The sequence below is a fragment of the Thamnophis sirtalis genome, unplaced genomic scaffold, assembly GCF_051295495.1.
Source record: "Thamnophis sirtalis isolate CommonGarterSnake01/CBP01778 unplaced genomic scaffold, rThaSir2_p1.2 scaffold_14, whole genome shotgun sequence".
Lineage (NCBI taxonomy): Eukaryota > Metazoa > Chordata > Lepidosauria > Squamata > Natricidae > Thamnophis > Thamnophis sirtalis.
Window position 1 is genome coordinate 1,695,949 of NW_028261394.1, and position 19,872 is coordinate 1,715,820.

A 19,872-nucleotide genomic window follows, 5' to 3' on the forward strand; every position below is an offset into this window, starting at 1 on the left:
GAAATGTTTATCTTCATTCCTCTGACTCTCTAGCTGTTCCCTTAAACTGGGCCGGAACATGGTTTGCAGCAGTGGTGGGGTTCAAATAATTTAACAACCGGTCATGATTTTCCTCCAACAACCAGTTCACCAAACTGCTCAGAAACTTTACAACCGGCTCTCCCGAAGTGGTGCGAAAATGCTGAATCCCACCACGGTTTTGTGAGTTTCTGCTTGCACATTGCACCACCACCACCCCTCGGCCTCTGTGGTGTGTACTGGTGGTTCTCGCTTTACGGTTGTAAAGTTTCTGAGCAGTTTGGTGAACTGGTTGTTGGAGGAAAATCATGACTGGTTGTTAAATTATTTGAATCCCACCACTGCCGCGAACCATGTTCCGGCCCAGTTTAAGGGAACAGCTAGAGAGTCAGAGGAATGAAGGTAAACATTTCATTGCATCGTAAATAATTAAGGGGTGAAATGAGCTTCCTCAAGGCCCCAAATTAGCTTCATTTAGCGACTGTTCAAGGTTGCAACAGCGAGTTACAACCAGCGCTTGCATTTACGAATGCCTCCATACGGGCACGTGTTCAAAACTTGCAATGGGCATACATTTAGGGTGGCTGTGATGTCCTGGAGTCATTCCAGCCTCATTCCCAACCTTCCCAGCTGGCTCCCGACGACAAGCAAAGCCAAAAAGGGGAAGTGTGATCTGCTTAATGGCCGCATCACTTATCCAACCGGGAAAAAGGTCACTGACTTGAGCGTGGCTCACTTAAGAGCACGGGAAATTCAGTCGTGGGAGTCAAGAACTACCAGTAAATCGTGATGTACGACTTGGCGTGTTGGGTCTCCCAGCCAAAAGTGGTAAAAAGACTGGCTAAACGTGATGGGCGAACCGGGCCACGCGTTCAAACCTCGTGACCCAAGTCGGCAGGACTTCTGCCTTGTTGAAAAGAAGCGTTATCAGAGCCGGGAGATTCTTAGATAGTCCGAGTCCCGTTGTTGTTGTGTCACTCCGTTCCCTGTTCTGAGCAATCACTTGGCATCCGAGCACCTTTTGCCTTATCTGCAGACACCGTGTGCTTTTCAAGGTCTCGGTGTGGGAGTTTCCCCTCCCGGAGATCAACAGCCAATGTTTATCAACACAGCAGGCTTTGGATTTCGTCACTTTCTTCGTCCCAGCAGCAGACACGGAGGAGGGGTGGGGGGAAGGAGAGAGAGATGCTCCCTTTGGCCTTGCTGGGATGTCCTGATCCAAAACAGGATGGTCTGAACCGTGGGGGAAAAAGGATGAGATGAGCTGCTGTCCGAAACACCAAAGCTCTTTGACATGATGGTTCCCACCTGTTGCCCTGACCAGGAAGCTCTCGCCAGCTCTTCCCCCAAGGCCTTTGCCAGGTCAAAAGCAGTGAGTCACTCCCCATTAGGGCACACCTGTGGGGAGAGAGGTGGGGAGGGGGGGCGGTTTCTACCCCCCCCCTCTTCGGCGAAGGAGGTGCCATCGGTGAGTCAGTAAGCCCTTTGCAAGGAAAAATAACTGCCTGCTGCTCCACAAAACTCACTTTTCTTTTCTTTAAAAGAGCATGGATTTAACAGCGTAACGGAGCCGGGAGGTACCTCAGAGGTCATCTAGTCCAACCCCCTGTCCCTTCTTCAAAGCCTCCAGTGATGGAGCAGCCACAACGTCTGTAGGCAAGCAGATAGAATGAGTGCAGTTTAATTCATTTATTACGGGCATAGATGGGGGGAAGAGGCACGCATCGGGCCATAAGATTTTGCGTTTTTCTTGGCCATTTCTTTTCAGGCGGTCAATTCTGCCGTCAACCAAAGCAGTCACTAAGTGAAACAAACTTATCTTCCTTCAGCTTTCCTTTGCTTCGCCAACCTGCTGAGGTCATAAGTGGTGAGAACTGATCTCTATATTAAAGGTTGCTAAATGGGGCCATTGCTAAATGAGGACTACCTCTCAGCAGCTGGGGAGTTCTGGGATTTGAAGTCCACCTATCTTCAAGGAGCCAAGGCTGGGAGGCCCCAGTGTCCTGGTTTGGCCTCCTTCATGCTTTAGAACAGTATTTCTCAACCTTGGCAACTTGAAGATGTCCGGACTTCAACTCCCAGAATTCCCCAGCCAGTTGGCTGGGGAATTCTGGGAGTTGAAGTCCGGACATCTTCAAGTTGCCAAGGTTGAGAAACACTGCTTTAGAAGGACGTCAAAGTGTTTGCCCTTCTCCCTGTTCAGCAGGTGTCCACGAGGAGCCCCCATCCTGTTTACTTCTCATGGGAAGGAAATGAAAAACTCAAGGCCATTGATTTCTCCCCACCTGACAGGCCCAAACTTTGCAGATCGAGCGGGTTAGAGGTGAACTCAATGGCTCGGAAACGACACTAATTTCGTAGGGCACCGAAAATACAAAAATGAAAGTACGAGCTGCAGGGTTAGGCGCATTTAAGTGTTGTCTGCCTTTCTCCTTCACCTGTTTTATTGGCCCCAGTTTTTCTGAGTGGCTCCCAAATTTATTTCCACTCTTCTGCTTGGCAAACGGGAAAAAAGAAATTAGTTGAAGAGAACACTTGTGGCTAAACCCTAGGAGAAAAAGATGGGGGGAAAAACGATTATGGACTCTGGAACCTTGTAAAATTCTTTGTATGCAGAACAGGGCAACTGCACCGGAAATTTACCTACCGCTGGCACAAGTTTGGGCTGTACGAATCCTCCCTATCCAGAGGCAGTCTACCCCCACCCCCCAACAAAAAAAAAATAGACAATGTAAAATTCTTTTTTTACATTGCAGAACAGAGCCATTCGCACAATAAATATATGTGGTTTTGTGATTTTAAACTGTCTTTTTTTTTCTTCCTCTCTCTCTCTTTTTTGTAAGCCGCCCGGAGTCCTTCGGGATTGGGCGGCATATAAATTTTGATAATAAATAAATAAATAAATAAATAAATAAATAAATAAATAAATAAATAAATAAATAAATAAATAAATAAATAAATATCCACCCCAGTTACTGTTGGACTGCACGAATCTGCCATATCCAGAGGCAGTCTACCTCTGAATGCCAGTTCAGAGGAATGCAAGAATAAGAATAAGAATAAGAATAAGAATAAGAATAAGAATAAGAATAAGAATAAGAATAAGAATAAGAATAAGAATAAGAATAAGAATAAGAATAAGAATAAGAATAAGAATAAGAATAAGAATAAGAATAAGAAAGTGCCCAGAATGGGTTGCCCATTTTATGAAACACGAAAGCTGCCTCTTTTGCATGATCCCTGCTCTTCTTGCCCCATCCAGAGCCTGATGTGGAGCTGGTTTTTTTAAAAATTATTATTATTATTATAGCAGGGGGTCTCCAAACTTGGCAAATTTAAGACTTGTGGACTCCGACTCCCAGAATCCCCCAGCCAGCTTAGCCGAAGTTGAAGTCCACAAGTCTTAAAACGTGCCAAGGTTGGAGAGCCCTGCATTAGAGTCCTTGTGTCAAAAGCCAAAGGGAGGCAGGTGGGCCATTGTTTTGATCAGCTTTGACGACTCCCTCAAAGGAATCACTCACGTTTCAGAAGAGGCTGCGAACTCCTCAGCTAATAGCAACTGGCACCGGGCAAACGTCAGCGGCATTCGACAAGGCGGCCTTTGTATTTGTGTGTGTGTGTGTGTGTGTGCCACTTGTAAAGGAGAAATATTTACAAGTCATGTTGCCTCCCCATCACCAGTTCTCATTGACTTTGGGCACAGGAGGCTACAAAGGTACTTCATCAAGGTTGGGAGGAGAGAGAAAGAGAAAGGAAGGAAAGAATGAGAGAGAGAGAGAAAGAATGAGAGAGAGAGAGAAAGGAAGGAAGGACAGAAAGAAGAAAGAAAGAGAGAGAGAGAAAGAATGAGAGGGAGAGAAAGGAAGGGAGGAAAGAAAGAATGAGAGAGGAAGGAAGGAAGGAAAGAAAAGGAAGAAAGAGAGAAAGAAAGGAAGAAAGGAAAGAAAGAATGAGAGAGAAAAAGAATGAGAGAGAGAGAAAGGAAAGAAAGGAAAGAAAGAAAAGAAAGAGTGTGAGAGAAAGAAGGAAGGAAAGAAAGAAAGAATGAGAGAGAGAGAGAAAGAATGAGAGAAAGAAAGAAAGGAAGGAAGGAAGGAAAGTAAAGAAAGAGTGTGAGGGAGAAAGAAAAGGAAGCAAGGAAGGAAAGAAAGAGAGAGAAAGGAAGGAAGGAAAGAAAGAAAAGAAAGAGTGAGAGAGAGAAAGAAAAGAAAGGAAGGAAAGAAAAAAGTGTGAGAGAGAAAGAAGGAAGGAAGGAAAGAAAGAATGAGAGAGAGAAAGAAAGAATGAGAGAAAGAGAGAAAGGAAGGAAAGAAAAGAAAGAGTGTGTGAGAGAGAAAGAAAAGGAAGCAAGGAAGGAAAGAAAAAGAGAGGAAGGAAGGAAAGAAAGAATGAGGGAAAGAAAGAATGAGAGAGAGAGAGAAAGGAAGGAAAGAAAGAAAAGAAAAAGTGTGAGAGAGAGAGAGATAGAAAGAAAAGGAAGGAAGGAAGGAAGGAAGGAAAGAAAGAAAGAGATACGAATGCTACTGAAGTTCAAGAAGTCTTTACAAGTGATTCAGAATTATATCTGAAGCCTTAGCCGAGTGGTTTGTGTTGACTTCAAACTGCTACCACTGTTCCTTTGATCTGAAGTCCCCTCGAGGCCAAAGTCAAGATGCTTTGATAGGTCATCTCGCTCTATTGTGGACCATGAGATGAAAGAGGGTCATTCTTTTCCAGATATTCCTATTAAAAAGAGAAAATAGGCCGGAAAGTCAACTCTCTGGAAGAAATGAGAAGATACAAGCTCCAGCTCTCAACTCCATAATAATCTTCAATGGCCATTGAAGATTCATCCTCAATGGGTCTGCTAAATAGCTGGGTAGATTCAATTTCATTGATGAATTCATATGAATGAATGAATTTCATTCATTCATATGGACTTTAAGAAGGATGAATAAGCTAGAGGTCTTGTGTCCTGGAGACCCCACGGACTTCCCGACAAGATTGAAACCCATTGACATTTTCAATGCCACTTTAGCTGCCATGGATGTGGAGCATCATAGACCAACAATTCCACCCCCGTCAAGATATGGACTCCAAAAACCATCAGGAACAGCATCACTGATTTTGTCCAGCTTCCCTCAAAACTGCTGTTCAGGATGGCAAATTGTAACTTTGTGCTGCAGAAAACCATTATTTTCCTTAATCGCTGCCACCTATTTAATTCAGCGGGGAAAAATATAATTCTAAACTGTGGGCTTTGTTCCTGCAACCCTCTAAAGATGGATTTAATCCCTCTCTCGGTTTCCACAATGCCCTGAGTCACAGCCTAACCAGTTGCCTGGATGGCCACAACATGCTAGGCTAGAAAAAAACCAAATGAAAGAAGGATTCACTAACCTGGTTAACGTGTTGTGTGAACACAGCGTGCGAATAGCAGAGAAACACATTTTCCAGTTTCTCTCCCCCCACCCCCAATAATTATTTTTATTTTTCTGAGAAACACACTTTCTGAACAAAAGAAAAACCCCAATGTACGGCGAATAAAACAGTTCTATCTTATCCAATTCTTGGAAGTTCTCTTCTTTGATTAGGCAGGTGACCAGATTATATATCTGATTTATACCTTTATAATCCAACCTGGGTTGGAAATGAAATTCCCAGGGAAATATTACCTGTTGGTTTCTTGTGCTCGGGGCTCCTCTTAAAAGGAAGAACTGACAAAACATCTTTTAGTCAGAGAGGGAAAGAGACCAGATAATTTCTGAGAAGGATATTTTCTGAGCTGCCAGAAAACGCTTGTTTTCTTGGCGTTGCAAGTCCTCCGTGGTTTCGAAAAAAGGCAAAGCACCACCAGGAGCATCAGAGAAGAGTGCGGGACATATTTGTTGATTTGTGCAAACAGCAGACCTCCCGGGGTTCCGTTGACTGGAAATGGCTTTGTATTCTTGATGCCAATCTCGGGTTCTCATAATTCTGCCCAGGCTAAATGGAAATATTGTGGACCGCATGAATCAGAGGCTCCCCTTGAAGGTGGGGAGAAACAAGAAATCCAAGCAAGAAGTGCTGAGGTTGGACTGGATGGGAAGAGACCCCGTGAAGGATAATCTCCTGAAACCCCCCTCAGAGCCAAGGAAAGTGCTAATTTGTCCTTGCAAGTTATTGTCTTCTGCCTCTGTGAGAAAAAAACATTGCTTTCCTTCCTGTTGAGAAGAAAGGATGACTTTCCCAGGTGGTTAGAAAAAGGCGATATTTGAAAACACGCCGTCTTTCAGAGGGGGGGTGGGCAGCCCTGGAGAATCGGTTTTAGAAGTTCAAAGGCTCATCTAGATCAGGGATCTCCACAACTTGGGCAACTTTAAGACCTGGGGACTTCAACTCCCAGAATTCCCCTACGAGTTGAAGTTGAAGTTCACAGCTCTTAAAGGGCCCAAGTTTGGACACCCTTTATCTCAGTGTTTCTCAACCTTGTCAACTTGAAGATGTCTGGACTTCAACTCCCAGAATTCCCTAGCCAGCGAATGCTGGCTGGGGGATTCTGGGAGTTGAAGTCCAGACATCTTCAAGTTGACAAGGTTGAGAAACACTGCTTATCTAGAGCAGTGGTTCCCAAACTTGGCAACTTTAAGACTTGTGGACTTCAACTCCCAGAATTCTCCAGCCAGCAGAGCTGGCTGGAGAATTCTGGGAGTTGAAATCCACAAGTCTTAAAGTTGCCAAGTTTGGGAACCACTGTCATAGACAGTACAGCTGTCAAAGAGAAATGCACCAAAGTGAAGATGTTAAAAATATATTTTAGAAGCACGCATTTCCCCCAAAAACATTAAATCAAACGAATTCTTCCACCGATGAAATTTAAAACGAAAAGGACGTTTGACTGATCGTGCTTGGTAAAATGAGCTCGACGTTTCAGGCGCTAGCAATAGCGCTTAGACTTATATACCGCTTCATGGTGCTTCACATCCCCCCTCTAAGCGGTTTACAAAGTCAACCTCTTGACCCCCAATAATCTGGGTCCTTACTTTACTGACCTTGGGAAGAAGGATGGAAAGCTGAGTCAAACTTCAGGCGATCGGGATCAAACTCTTGGCAGTGGGCAGAATTAGCCTGCAACACTGCATTTTAACCACTGCGCAACTGTGGCTCGTAAAGATAGTGATTGCACTTGCTATATTTTGCATGTGACAAAAAAATAAATCAATCAAACGAATTTCTTCCACGGCTGAAACTTAAACGAAAAGGACGTTTGAATGATCGCGCTTGGTAAAATGAGCTCGGCTTGAAATCCACAAGTCTTAAAGTTGCCAAGTTTGGGAACCACTGATCTAGAGGGTCAGCAATGGGTGGACTTCAGGACCCTGGACAGTGACCCCCCACAGGAGCTGCCAAGCTTTCGAAGGAAGACTTTAGATAACTTTCTAACACTCCATCCGGTCAACTAAGGGACATTAAAAAAAAAAAATCGGTTGAAATTATGGAAAATGAATTAGAAACCGCATCTTTGGATGGTTTGGGATCCGTGTCATGTAATCTGAGGGGCAACGTTAACTCATCAGTTCAGGTCAGAGGTCAGAGAAGGGAGCCTTCAAGGATGGACCAAGGAAGACCCCTGGACTCCATAATCAGCTCCTTCTCCACTGCTTGAGTTAAGTTTAAGTTTTAATAGATTTGTACGCCGCCCAATCCCGAAGGACTCCGGGCGGCTTACATAAAAACAGTTGAAAAACAAATACTAAAAAAAGTTAAAATACAAAACAGCGGATTGAAAAAGGACACAACATACACTCGATGTTAATGGGGCTGACGCTCAATCAGAGATCAGCAGCCCCAGGCCTGCCGGAACAGCCAGGTCTTAACAGACTTTCGGAAGGCCGAGAGAGTGGGGAGGGTCTGGATCTCAGGGGGTAGCAATAGCAATAGCAATAGCAGTTAGACTTATATACCGCTTCATAGGGCTTTCAGCCCTCTCTAAGCAGTTTACAGAGTCAGCATATCACCCCCACAGTCTGGGTCCTCATTTTACCCACCTCGGAAGGATGGAAGGCTGAGTCAACCTTGAGCCAGTGAGATTAGAACCGTTGAACTGCAGAACTGCAGTCAGCTGAAGTAGCCTGCAGTGCTGCATTTAACCACTGCGCCACCTCGGCTCTAGATCGTTCCATAGGGCTGGGGCAGCTACAGAGAAGGCTCTCCAAAAAAGTTCCTTTTTTGAGGACCTCTGATCTCAAGTGAGCCAAACATGACTCCTTCAACAAGTCCCTAGGTTGGATTTTATGGGTATTTAGGGACACGAGGTTCTTTGAAGGCTTGTTCTGGTTCCTTCCAGAACCTTCTGTAGTCCTGCTTCCCTTCTGTTTATACAGCACCACAAAAACCCTTCCCACCCAGATCTTCTCTGACTATCGATGGCACAAACTCATGGACGAGAGCAAATGTTGGCCGATGCCAGCTATGCTCAGAGGAGCTGGTTATCTCTCTCTCTCTCTCTCTCTCTCTCTCTCTCTCTCTCTCTCCCTCCCTCCCTCCCTCCCTCCCTCTCCCTCTCCCTCCTTCCCTCCCTCCCTCTCTCTCTCTCTCTCACACACACACACACAGAGTGATGTATCCACAATCCAAGCCATTAAGAATCGTAATCAATGGTTTAATTTGTGCCCAAAGGAGTAACAGTTCTCTGTGGTGGTTACTAACTGCTGCTAACTATTGTTCTTCGCAGGGTGTTTATGGATTGGGCAGGGGGGAATCCTGTGGGTGGCTTTTATAATTAGCTCATAAACCACTTTCCCTGTTTGAATTGCCTGAGCAAAACAAGCTCCGGGGCCTAAACTGGTGGCTGGAGAGAATTAATTTTCCATCAATTCTCACCCCAGGTCTAAGGGCTCCGGTTATTTCTGCTCCTGCCTGTGTTCCTCCATTTCTGCCCTCCCAGCTGCCCGTTTCCCACACTGGCCGTGTGTCTTATTTGCTTGACGGGGTGCACGTAAATATCGCTCTTCCTCTACCTGTGTTTCTGTTTTCAGTCCTTCCTCCCCTTCCCAGATGCATGCAAACAAAAAACTTTCAGGCCAACGAAGGATGCTTAACATCACCTCTTCATGAAAGGGGTGCAGAAAATTTCCCTGCTCCCCAAAACTTGCAAAGAAGCTTATGCTGAGCTTCTGGAGAAGTCCTGGTTGCAGCTGCAGGGCCCTCTGGCGCTCCATAGTGGCAGGAGAGGGAAGTGGTGATAGCACTTGGTGCCTCTTCGCTCTCTGCAGTGATGCCATCTGATTGGACAGAGCTGGAAGGGACCTTGGAGGTCTTCTAGTCCAGCCCCTTGCTCAGGCAGGAGAGTCTATACCATTCTGGACAAATGTCTGTCCTATCTCTTCTTGAAGGCCTCCAGGGTTTGGAGCGCTCACGATTTCTGGTGGCAAGCTGTTCCACTGGCTAATTGACCTCCCTGTTAGGAAGTTTCTCCTTAATTCCAGGTTGCTTCTTTCTTTGATTAGTTTCCATCCGTCACTTCTTGTCCTGACTTCTGGTGCTTGAAAAATAGGTGGACCCCCCTCTTCCTTGGCGCAGCCCCTTAAATATTAGAAGGCTGCTTCTCAAATCCTTTACTTCACAAGTATAAAACAATGATTTCTAAGGTTTGGATCAAGTTACACAGACAGTCAAATGTGCAGCATAAAAGGGGGGGGGGAGGAAGGAGGAAAGGAAGGGGGAAAGGAAGGAGAGAAGGAGGAAGAAAGGAGGGAAGGAAGGGAGGGAATGTAAGAGAGAAGGAAGGGGGAAGGAAGGAGAAAAGGAAGGGAGAAAGGAAGGAGAGAAGGAGAGAAGAAAGGGGGGAAGGAAGGAGGGAAGGAGAGAAGGAGGGAAGGGGAAGGAGGGAGGGAAGGAAGGAGGGAAGGAAGGAGAGTAGGAGAGAAGAAACGAGGGAAGGAAAGAGGGAGGGAGGGAAGAAGAAGTAGGGACCGTTGTAAGATAAGATGGATCTATGGGATGTTAAAAAAGCAATCTTCAAGTATATTGTTAACAGTAGGGGAAAATTGTTATAAATACATATTATTAATAACAGTTATGAGATCATATAATTGTGAATGTATATATGAAATTGATAAAATAAAATTTTTTTAAAAAAGCATAAAAGAATTGGAAGGGTCTCTGGAGGTCACCTAGTCCGACCCCCTGCTTAACCAGGAGACCCTATCACATTTCAGATAAATGGCTGTCCAATCTCCTCTTAAAAACTTCCAGTGTTGGAGCATTCACAACTTCTGGAGGCAAGTTGTTCCACTGGTTAATTGTCCTCACTGTTAGGAAATTTCTCCTCAGTTCTAAGTTGCTTCTCTCCTTGATTAGTTTCCACCCATTGCTTCTTGTCTACTTGTTGTCCTTCTCTCTGGTGCTTTGGAAAATAGCTTGACCCCCTCTTCTCTCCATGGCAGCCCCTCGAATATTGGAAGACTGCTATCCTGTCATTTATTTCCCCCACACACACACCGGGGCTTGGAGTAAACATAGGGAGGTTCATACATTCTTCCAGTTCATTTGGCTGGAATCTCTTGCTTCCTGAAGCTGATGTGGGATCAGTGGCCTGCATTTGGGCCTCTTTCTCATCGCCACCACTGATCTCAAGCTTCTGGAGAAACCGAAGAAGTCGGATCTCTTCCGGCGAACGAGCAAACGTCACTCTGCTTCCTTGGCAGGCTTCACAAGAACTGTGTTTACTCACACTCACACTCATGACTGGTGGGAGGGTGAATTTCCATCTTAAAGACCCCTTAAAGCAGGGGAGTCTCTTCCGGCAGGCCTGGGGCCTCTGATCTTGATTGAGCTTCAGCCCCATTAAAATCGTGTGCATGTTGTGTCTTTCTTTTAATTCCTTTCTGTCTTGTATTTTAAACTTTTCTAATATTTTTAAACTGTTTTTATGCAAGCCGCCCGGAGTCCTTCGGGATTGGGCGGCATACAAATCCATTAAAATTGAAATTGAAATAACAACTTCAAGGCGGCTGGACTTCAATTCCCAGGTGGGGAATTCTGGGAGTGGCAAGTCCGCAGGTTTTAAAGTCGCCGAGGTTGGATGTCTTTGCCTTAGAGAAACCCCCTGTTTCTGTCTATCTCACTCCTGGCCCGCTCTCTCCTGATGCAATCCCATTTCACAGAGCGGCATGCAATAGATCCTCTCCATCGCGGCTTAAAGATTAACTTTGTTCTTCGCCGCTGCCCATTCAGAGCCATCCTTCACTATTTTCCTTCCCCCAAAGGCAATAAACAGGGCAAGAGACTCCCGTCCATTGCTATGGCAAGGAGGAGAGGGAGGTGCCAAGATAGGAGAGCTTGAGCTGTTTGGGGGGTTCCTGTTTTTTGCTCACAAACAATGGGGAGACGTGGAAGGGAACTCCTGCAAGGCTGTGTCAGTGTGTGTATTTTGGAAATGGATGGAGCAGGGGGTGCATTTGCAGGGAACACCATGTGGGTGTTTTTTTTATCTTGCAAAACGAAGATAATTGAGCAACAGCTGGCAGCTTTGCAGGATAGATTTGCTAAGAATTCGGTGAACACATTTGCAAACAGGGCCTTTAACTGTAAATGACAAACGTCGGAATTCGAGCACCTATTTGTTTAAAAGATTTCACACCCCCTCCCCAACAATTTATTATTTTTTATAAGCAAACTCAAAGTGGCGAACATACTTACTGATCCTTCCTCCTCCTATTTTCCCCACAACAACCCTGTGAGGCGGGTTCGGCTGAGCAAGAGGGACTGGCCCAAAGTCCCCCAGCTGCCTTTTCTGCCTAAGGCAGAACTAGAACTCCCAATCGCCTAGTTTCCAGCCTGCGCCTTAACCAGTAAACCAAACTGACGTTTTATTTGTGCAGTGGTGCAAACATTCTATAATAATCTATTAGTCATCCTCTGTACCCATTTTACAGTTTGGCTCTTACTTTTCCTGAGACCATAGCTTCCCCGAGATCATCCAAGATGGGGGAGCAATTTGAACCCCCCCAAAACTCCACCCCCCTCCAATCCATTCCAAGGGATTTAAAATCAGAAAACCCTCAGAGCGTTGGAGCAATACACTCTAGGCATGCCCTGGAGACCCTGTCCTTTTCTTCTGGGTGTGGCAAGCCCAGCCTTACCCCTCTCCCCCCCAAATCCAGGAAAGAAACCCCAACTTGTGGGCCACGGAGGGTGGACGCGTAAGGCAGAGAAGGGTGCCTTAACTGAGCGCCCGTCCGGCTCCTTTCGCCGCCTCTCCGCGGTGCCAAAAGATCGCGCGCCCTGGGCCGCGTCGCAAATGAAGTCGCCAAAATATGGCCAACTTTTGGAGGCGCCCGCAGCTCTTTCTGGGGGAGAGGAGGAGAGGGGAGTGGGTTGGGGTGAGAAAGAGGGTGCTCATAACTCTCCCCAACCGACCCAGCTCGTCTTCCCATCCCAGCTCCCCAGAAAGAGCCCCAACGGATGGCCCCCGCAGCCGCCTGCGTCCCTGCCCGCACTCGGAGAGCCCATAGCCTTCGGGCGCAGCAGCAGAGCTCCGCGTCCGCGTCTGGCCAGCTAGCTCTGAGCCCCGAGCTGGGCAGGCAGGCAAGCAAGCGGCGCAAGCCGGCCCCCACCGACTGGCTTGCGCCGCCTCCAAGGGGGCGGCGGCTCTGTGGCCGTTATAAAGGCGGGCGAGGCTCCTCGGCAGGACAGAGTCGAGCTGACCCTTCTAGCTTGAGCGCATCTCCTCCTCCTGCAGCTTCCCACCCGGTTCTTAGAGGGCTCCTTCGCCGCCGCCGCTGCTGCTCCAATCCTCCCGATGCGCCTGGCGGAGATGATCAAGAAAATGGGTCCCTGCGAGGTGGAGTTGAACATCCCGCCCAAGAATTGCTATCGGATGGTGGTGCTGGGCTCGTCCAAGGTGGGCAAGACGGCCATCGTCTCCCGCTTCCTCAGCGGCCACTTCGAGGACCAGTACACGCCCACCATCGAGGACTTCCACCGCAAGCTCTACAGCATCCGCGGGGAGGTCTACCAGCTGGACATCCTGGACACGTCGGGAAATCATCCCTTCCCGGCCATGCGGCGCCTCTCCATCCTCACCGGTGAGACGTGTGTGTGTGTGTCTGCGCGGGGAGGACTGGAGGCAGTCCGGAGAAGGGGCTGTCCTTTGGGTTCTGCTCCGCGAACCAGTCTGAACGGGACTGAGAGACAGAGAGAGACAGAGAGACAGAGAGAGTGAAAGACGGAAAGAGAGACAGACAGAGAGGCAGAGAGAGGGGAAAGAGAGAAAGAGAGAAAAAGATGGAAAGAGAGAAAGAGATTGAAATAGGGAGAGAAAGAAAGACACAGAGGGAAAGAAAGAGAGATGGAAAGAGAGAGAAAGACTGAGAAAGAGGGTGAAAGACGGAAAAAGAGACAGACAGAGAGAGACAGAGAGAGGGGGGAAAGAGAGAAAGAGATAAAAAGATGGAAAGGGAGAAAGGGATGGAAATAGGGAGAGAAAGAAAGACACAGAGGGAAGAGTTAGAGATGGAAAGAGAGAGAGAGAGAGAAAGAAAGGAAATCAGCGTTTCTCAACCTTGGCAAGTTTAAGATGCGCGGACTTCAACTCTCAGAATTGTGGCGTTCGGCTATGCGCGGCTCCTACAAAATTTGTAGGAGGGATTGTTTTTCTTGAGTGCCTCTCCCGAGCCCACCCCCCGCCTCCCCTTCTGTCCCGAAGATAGGCGCCAATTAAGGAGCGTCCCCCCACTCTCCCGCTTCCTTCGCCTCTCTGGCGACTCCTCACCGTCGCCTTTTGCAAGCGGGCGCCCACGGGCTCCTCTCTGCTCCATTGCGGGCTCGCAACTTCTGCCTAGCTCCCAAAGCTGCCTTGTTGCAATCAGGAACGGAAGAGGGGAAACAGAAGAAGGGAAATCTATACACTATGGGTAAAAAAATAAAAGATAGCCCCCCACCCCCACCCGCAACGTTGATTAATTCACTCGGGATATTTTCCCGGTTCTGTTCTGTGCTCCGTTTCTCTTTTGAAGCGGCTGCATTCGCTGGCTGGGGAATTCTGGGAGTTGAAGTCCGGACGTCTTCAAGTTGCCAAGGTTGAGAAACACTGCTTTAGGGTCAAGTCAAGACTTCATAAATCTGAGCTTTCAATAGCAATAGCAATAGCAATAGCAGTAGACTTATATACCGCTTCATAGGCCTTTCAGGCCTCTCTAAGCGTTTACAGAGAGTCAGCATATTGCCCCCAACAATCTGGGTCCTCATTTTACCCACCTCGGAAGGATGGAAGGCTGAGTCAACCCTGAGCCGGTGAGATTTGAACGCTGACCTGCTGATCTAGCAGTAGCCTGCAGTGCTGCTTTTAACCACTGCACCACCTTGGGCTTTCAGTCTTGGTTTTCATCGAAGCGCCTTTGGCTGCTGCAATCTGATTATTCTTTAGCTGAGTAAAGGAAAGGAGAACAATAGGCAGAAAGCCAGAGCTGATAAGCAAAGGACAAGCCTCTTTATGGATGCCCATCCGGGCTCTCCTAAATTGAACCCTGGGATGAAGCCCCCAAAACGTATTTCTTTACTGCCGCGATCTAGAGGGAATGCCGCATTTCTGATCTGAAGCGAGCTTTCTTGGCTAATGCTTCAAAAACGCATGAAAAGGGCGAGGAGAGCAAATCAAACCAGCATTGGCAAGAAAGGTGGCATTTAGTTCAGAACTACGCATTGCATTCCACTCCTTGATTGCTCTTCTTTTGCATGCCTCCAATAGTGAAGTTTTGAAACCTGACTCCTAACCTTCTCCCTTTCTGTTCCTTCTCCTGCAGGAGACGTTTTTATTCTAGTCTTCAGCCTGGACAACCGGGACTCCTTCGAGGAAGTCCAGCGTCTGAAGCAGCAGATTCTGGAAACCAAATCTTGCCTGAAAAACAAGACCAAGGAGAACATTGAGGTTCCTCTGGTCATCTGCGGGAACAAAGGCGACCGGGACTTCTACCGGGAGGTTGAATCCGAGAGATCGAGCAGCTGTTGGCCAGGACTCCAAAAAGTGTCCCTATTTCGAGATCTCCGCCAAGAAGAACAGCAGCCTGGATGAGATGTTCCAGGCGCTCTTCACCATGGCTAAGCTGCCCAACGAAATGAGCCCAGATTTGCACCGCAAAGTCTCCGTGCAGTATTGTGACCTTCTGCACAAGAAAACCCTCAAGGGGAAAAAGCTCCTGAAGGACTCCTCTGGAGACGGGACTGGGGAAGCCTACGGCATCGTGGCCCCCTTTGCTCGCCGGCCCAGCGTCCACAGCGACCTCATGTACATCCGGGAGAAAGCCATCCGAGGCAGTCAAGCCAAGGACAAAGAACGGCTGCGTGATCAGCTAAGGCTTCCCTCTCTGGCCTTTCAACCAAGAAGGTTCTTTGGTATCCAAACTCTGCCAGCCCATCTGGGGGGGCACGCAAGCCTCGGGCTGGGCATATGGGACACAGGGTGCCTCCTCAGCTCTCCGCGGGGAGCTTTCTGCCATCGGCTCCCCGAGATTATTTTCCTCTTAGCAAGAGTTGGAGGTGAGGCCGGACCTGAGACTGGAGAAGGACATTGCAGACTCCGTGGTGGGAAAGGAGGCCACTCAAGTCTGCGTCTGTGGTCACAAAGACTGGGGGGGGGGGGGGTGAAGGGGAGGGGGGATTTGGTGGAGTGGGCAGCTGAACTCCCCAACTTTCTCATGGCTGTGTCTGTGATGCTTTCTGTGTGCTGCCTCTGAGCGTGTTGAAACGTTTCATTTGCTGCTGCTGCTGAAAATTATCCACGGCTTCTCCCCTTCCCCTTCACCCCGCACTTTTTGTGGGAGACGGCAGGGAAGCTGTTGGAAAAGTGATCCTGTTTACACCCCTCCCCCCTTTTTCCCCTGGGACGTTGTTGACAAACAAACCGACCGACAACCGCATTGCATTAAAGCCAACAGGCACTTTACACACACACATGTAGAATGATCAGGTTAATTGTCAATATTGATGTTTTTTTTGCTCTGACAATGTTTGACACTGGTTTTTTGTTATATTGGGGGGGTTTTCTATGAAATAAAACTTTTGAAAAGAAAAACAACAACTTTGGTGTTGGCTTCTTTGGTGGGGTGAGGGACATGTGGAGGGGGGGGCTATATATCTGATGGACAGGGTTGAGTTTTGGGGTTCAACGACACAGCAATTTTCCTGAGGTTAGCAATAGCAATAGCAGTTAGACTTATATACCGCTTCATAGGGCTTTCAGCCCCCTCTAAGCGGTTTACAGAGTCAGCATATCGCCCCCACAGTCTGGGTCCTCATTTTACCCACCTCGGAAGGATGGAAGGCTGAGTCAACCTTGAACCGGTGAGATTCGAACCGCTCGAACTGCAGATAACAGTCAGCTGAAGTGGCCTGCAGTACTGCATTTAACCACTGCGCCACCTCGGCTCAACTGTGACTGGTGTCTTGAAAATGCCCAGTTGAAGCTGGAGATATGACGAAGATCTGATCAATAGCGTTGAAGTAGGGTCGTGGAGACCCACATTCAAATCCACCCTTAGCCTGGGGGATCATGGACCAACCTTTTTTATTCAGCCTGGCCAAACTGACCAAGATGTAGTTGTTGAGATAAAAGGAAGACCTCTTGAAAGACATATATGAGACCATGAATTCCAAACTTGGCAACTGGAATTTGTGTGGACTTCAACTCCCAGAAGTTCCCACCAGCATGAATCACATGAAAAGGTTCCTCTGTGTTTTTTTTTCTAATGCTTTTTATTAGATAAACATTAAAAACATTGGACGAAGTGCGACATTTCTGGCATAATCATTTCCATAGGGTGTTTTGATCTTACAGCAATAATAGCAATAGCAATAGCAGTTAGACTTATATACCGCTTCATAGGGCTTTCAGCCCTCTCTAAGCGGTTTACAGAGTCAGCATATTGCCCCCACAGTCTGGGTCCTCATTTCACCCACCTCGGAAGGATGGAAGGCTGAGTCAACCTTGAGCCGGTGAGATTAGAAACCGCTGAACTGCAGATAACAGTCAGCTGAAGTGGCCTGCAGTACTGCACCCTAACCACTGCGCCACCTCGGCTATATAAGAGTTTATATCCCTTACACGGGCATGTATAGTCAATCAAATTACCTGTCCATTAATCCCTTCTTTAACCTGATTACTAACCATACAACACAATCCGATTCCTACCTATCACACAATCTTAATGCCGTATTTCCAATTCTTTACTTGTCTTGTGTTTTTCTGTCCCGGCCTCCCCCCCCCCCCTTGTTTCTAACCATCGTTAATCATTTGTCCAGATTTTGTGGTATTCTGTCTCACCCTGATCTTTTGAACTCTGGACTCAGCCTGTCCACTTCTGCGCAGATCAGTATCATCTTTATTATTTTTTTGTTCCATTTGGGATCTTTCGTTTTTCCAGTTTTGTGCGAAGACCAATCTTGCTGCCGTTAAAATACGCAACATTAAATATAATCCACCTTTGCCATATTCTTTCTTTTGTGATGCCCAATAGAAATAATTCTGGCCTCAATCCTTTGATTTTGCAGCTCTTCCAGCTATTTTCTCTTCTGGACTCAGCTTTCGGGCACTTCCACCATTTATGGTAAAAGGTTCCTAGGGCAACGTTGCATTTCCAACATTGTGGTGATAATTTTTTGGTTAATTTTAGCTAATCTTGTGGGTGGGGTGTGCCACCTAATAAAACACTCTGTGTTTCTCTTACACAAGAGTAATCTTCTCAGCAATGGCCCACTTGGGCCATTTGCTCTACATGGGGCAGCCCTTGAAGAGCATTCGGAGACTTCAGCTTGTCCAGAATGCAGCCGCGCGAGCGATCGTGGGTGCACCTCGGTTCACCCACGTAACACCTACCTATCCTCCGCGAGCTGCACTGGCTGCCTATTGGTCTTCGGATACGCTTCAAGGCGCTAGTCGTCACTTATAAAGCCCTTCATGGTATTGGACCTGGGTACTTGAGAGACCGCCTCCTGCCAATTACCTCCCATAGACCGATTAGATCCCACAGATTAGGCCTCCTCCGAATTCCATCCGCCGGCCAATGCTGATTGGCGACCACCCGGAGGAGGGCCTTCTCTGTGGCTGCCCCGGCCCTTTGGAACGAACTCCCCGTGGAGATTCGAACCCTCACCACCCTCCAGGCCTTCCGCAAAGCCCTTAAAACCTGGCTATTCCGACAGGCCTGAAGCTAATGAGCTTTTGTCCCCCTTCAAATGGTATGGTTGTTGTGTGTTTTTAAATTGTGGTATTGTTTTGTTCGTGTTTTTTCCCCCCTTATTTGTACCCCCCCCCCGACTTGGGTTGTGAGCCGCCCTGAGTCCCCTTCGGGGAAAAGGGCGGCATAGAAATATAATAATAAATTCAATTCAATTCAACTTTCCAAGCAGATCACAGTCCCACCAGTCTTTATAATATCTTCCTTCTTAAAAGGCTTCCGTAATTTGGCTGATTCTGTTCTCGATACCCCTGCTGGGTTCGAAGGGCAGAGTCCTCTTTTCCCATGCAAACAGCTTTCAGACCCTGCTTTTGAGAAAAGAGATTATATGCACAGAGATTATACCTGCCCTCCTGGGGTCTGTTCTCAGGTTTCCAAGCTGTGAATGCCAATGGGATAAACAAACATCTGCATTTGTAATAAAGGCCTTGGAGACGATTTGCAGTTATTGCAACTATTAGTAATAAAAAAGGCAGAGGTTGGTGGGATCTTAAAACATCTGATGAAGCTCGGAGAAGGGAGATAAAGTCATTGGAAGCACGGAAAATGAAGTTAAATAAAAGAAGGTGAGATAATTATTCCCTTCTTGCTTTCCATGCGTCTCCTCTGGCATCAGTCTTCTACATGGCCGTAAATACCAAGGGCATGATGCCCGCCTCATGTACCCAGTGGAAATTTCCCAGTCATTGCGAAGTCAACATGGCTGCCCTCTCGGCCAAGTAGCATTAAATATAACAAGGGTGATTGGCAGGAATCCAGACCTTGCTGACCCCTTCAATGTGCTCTGCCCAACCCTTCTCATAATTGCCTTTATCGCACTCCTGGTTCGGAGGAGAAAATAGCAATAAACTTCCATCTTACGAGATGCTGGGAGGAGGCCAAGACTCTGGATTCACACACCTGAAGCTGGGCAAGCAGAAAGAAGAAAGAAAGAAAGAAAGAAAGAAAGAAAGAAAGAAAGAAAGAAAGAAAGAAAGAAAGAAAGAAAGAAAGAAAGAAAGAAAGAAAGAAAGAAAAAAAGAGAGAAAGAAAAAAAGAGAGAGAAAGAAAGAAAGAAAAAAAGAAAGACGAAGAAAAAAGAGAGAGAGAGAAAAAAAAGAAAGAAAAAGAAAGAAAAAGAGAAAGAAAGAAAAAAGAAAGAGAGAGAGAAAGAAAAAAGAAAGAGAGAGAAAGAAAAAAGAAAGAAAGAAAGAAAAAGAAAGAAAAAGAAAAAAAGAGAAAGAAAAGAAAGAAAGAAAAAGAAAGAGAGAGAAAAAGAAAAAAGAAAAAAAGAAAGAAAGAAAGAAAGAAAGAAAGAAAGACTCTCAGATTTAAAAGTGGATCATGGGAACACTATTTTTTTCCTTCCTGTTGTCATTGTTCAAGGAAAGCCAACATTTTGGGTTAAGCTGTGCCACACTCAGGCTCAGCCCACCTGAAGTCTTACGTATCCTGAAAACAGTCTGTTCTGTGCCCTGTTTACAATGGTTATGCTCCAGGAACAGAAAGAAAGAAAGAAAGGGGAGGGAGGAAGGGAAGGAAGGATAGAAAGAAAGAAAGAAAGAAAGAAAGAAAGAAGAAAGAAAGAAAGAAAGAAGAAAGAAAGAAAGAAAGAAAGAAAGAAAGAAAGAAAGAAAGAAAGAAAGAAAAAAAGAAAAGAAAAGAAAGAAAGAAAAGAAGG

The 19,872-nt window shown here is 46.7% G+C and overlaps 1 protein-coding gene across 1 annotated transcript; it reads left to right on the plus strand.

The window, feature by feature from the left end:
- Nucleotides 1-12,676: 12,676 nt before the first annotated feature.
- Nucleotides 12,677-16,051, plus strand: RASD1 (ras related dexamethasone induced 1). Its single transcript, XM_014052036.2, is given in 3 exon segments — nt 12,677-13,067; nt 14,784-14,982; nt 14,984-16,051. Coding segments are annotated over 3 exon segments (1,215 nt in total). The 5' UTR covers nt 12,677-12,781; the 3' UTR covers nt 15,714-16,051.
- The last annotated feature ends 3,821 nt before the right edge of the window (nt 16,052-19,872 follow it).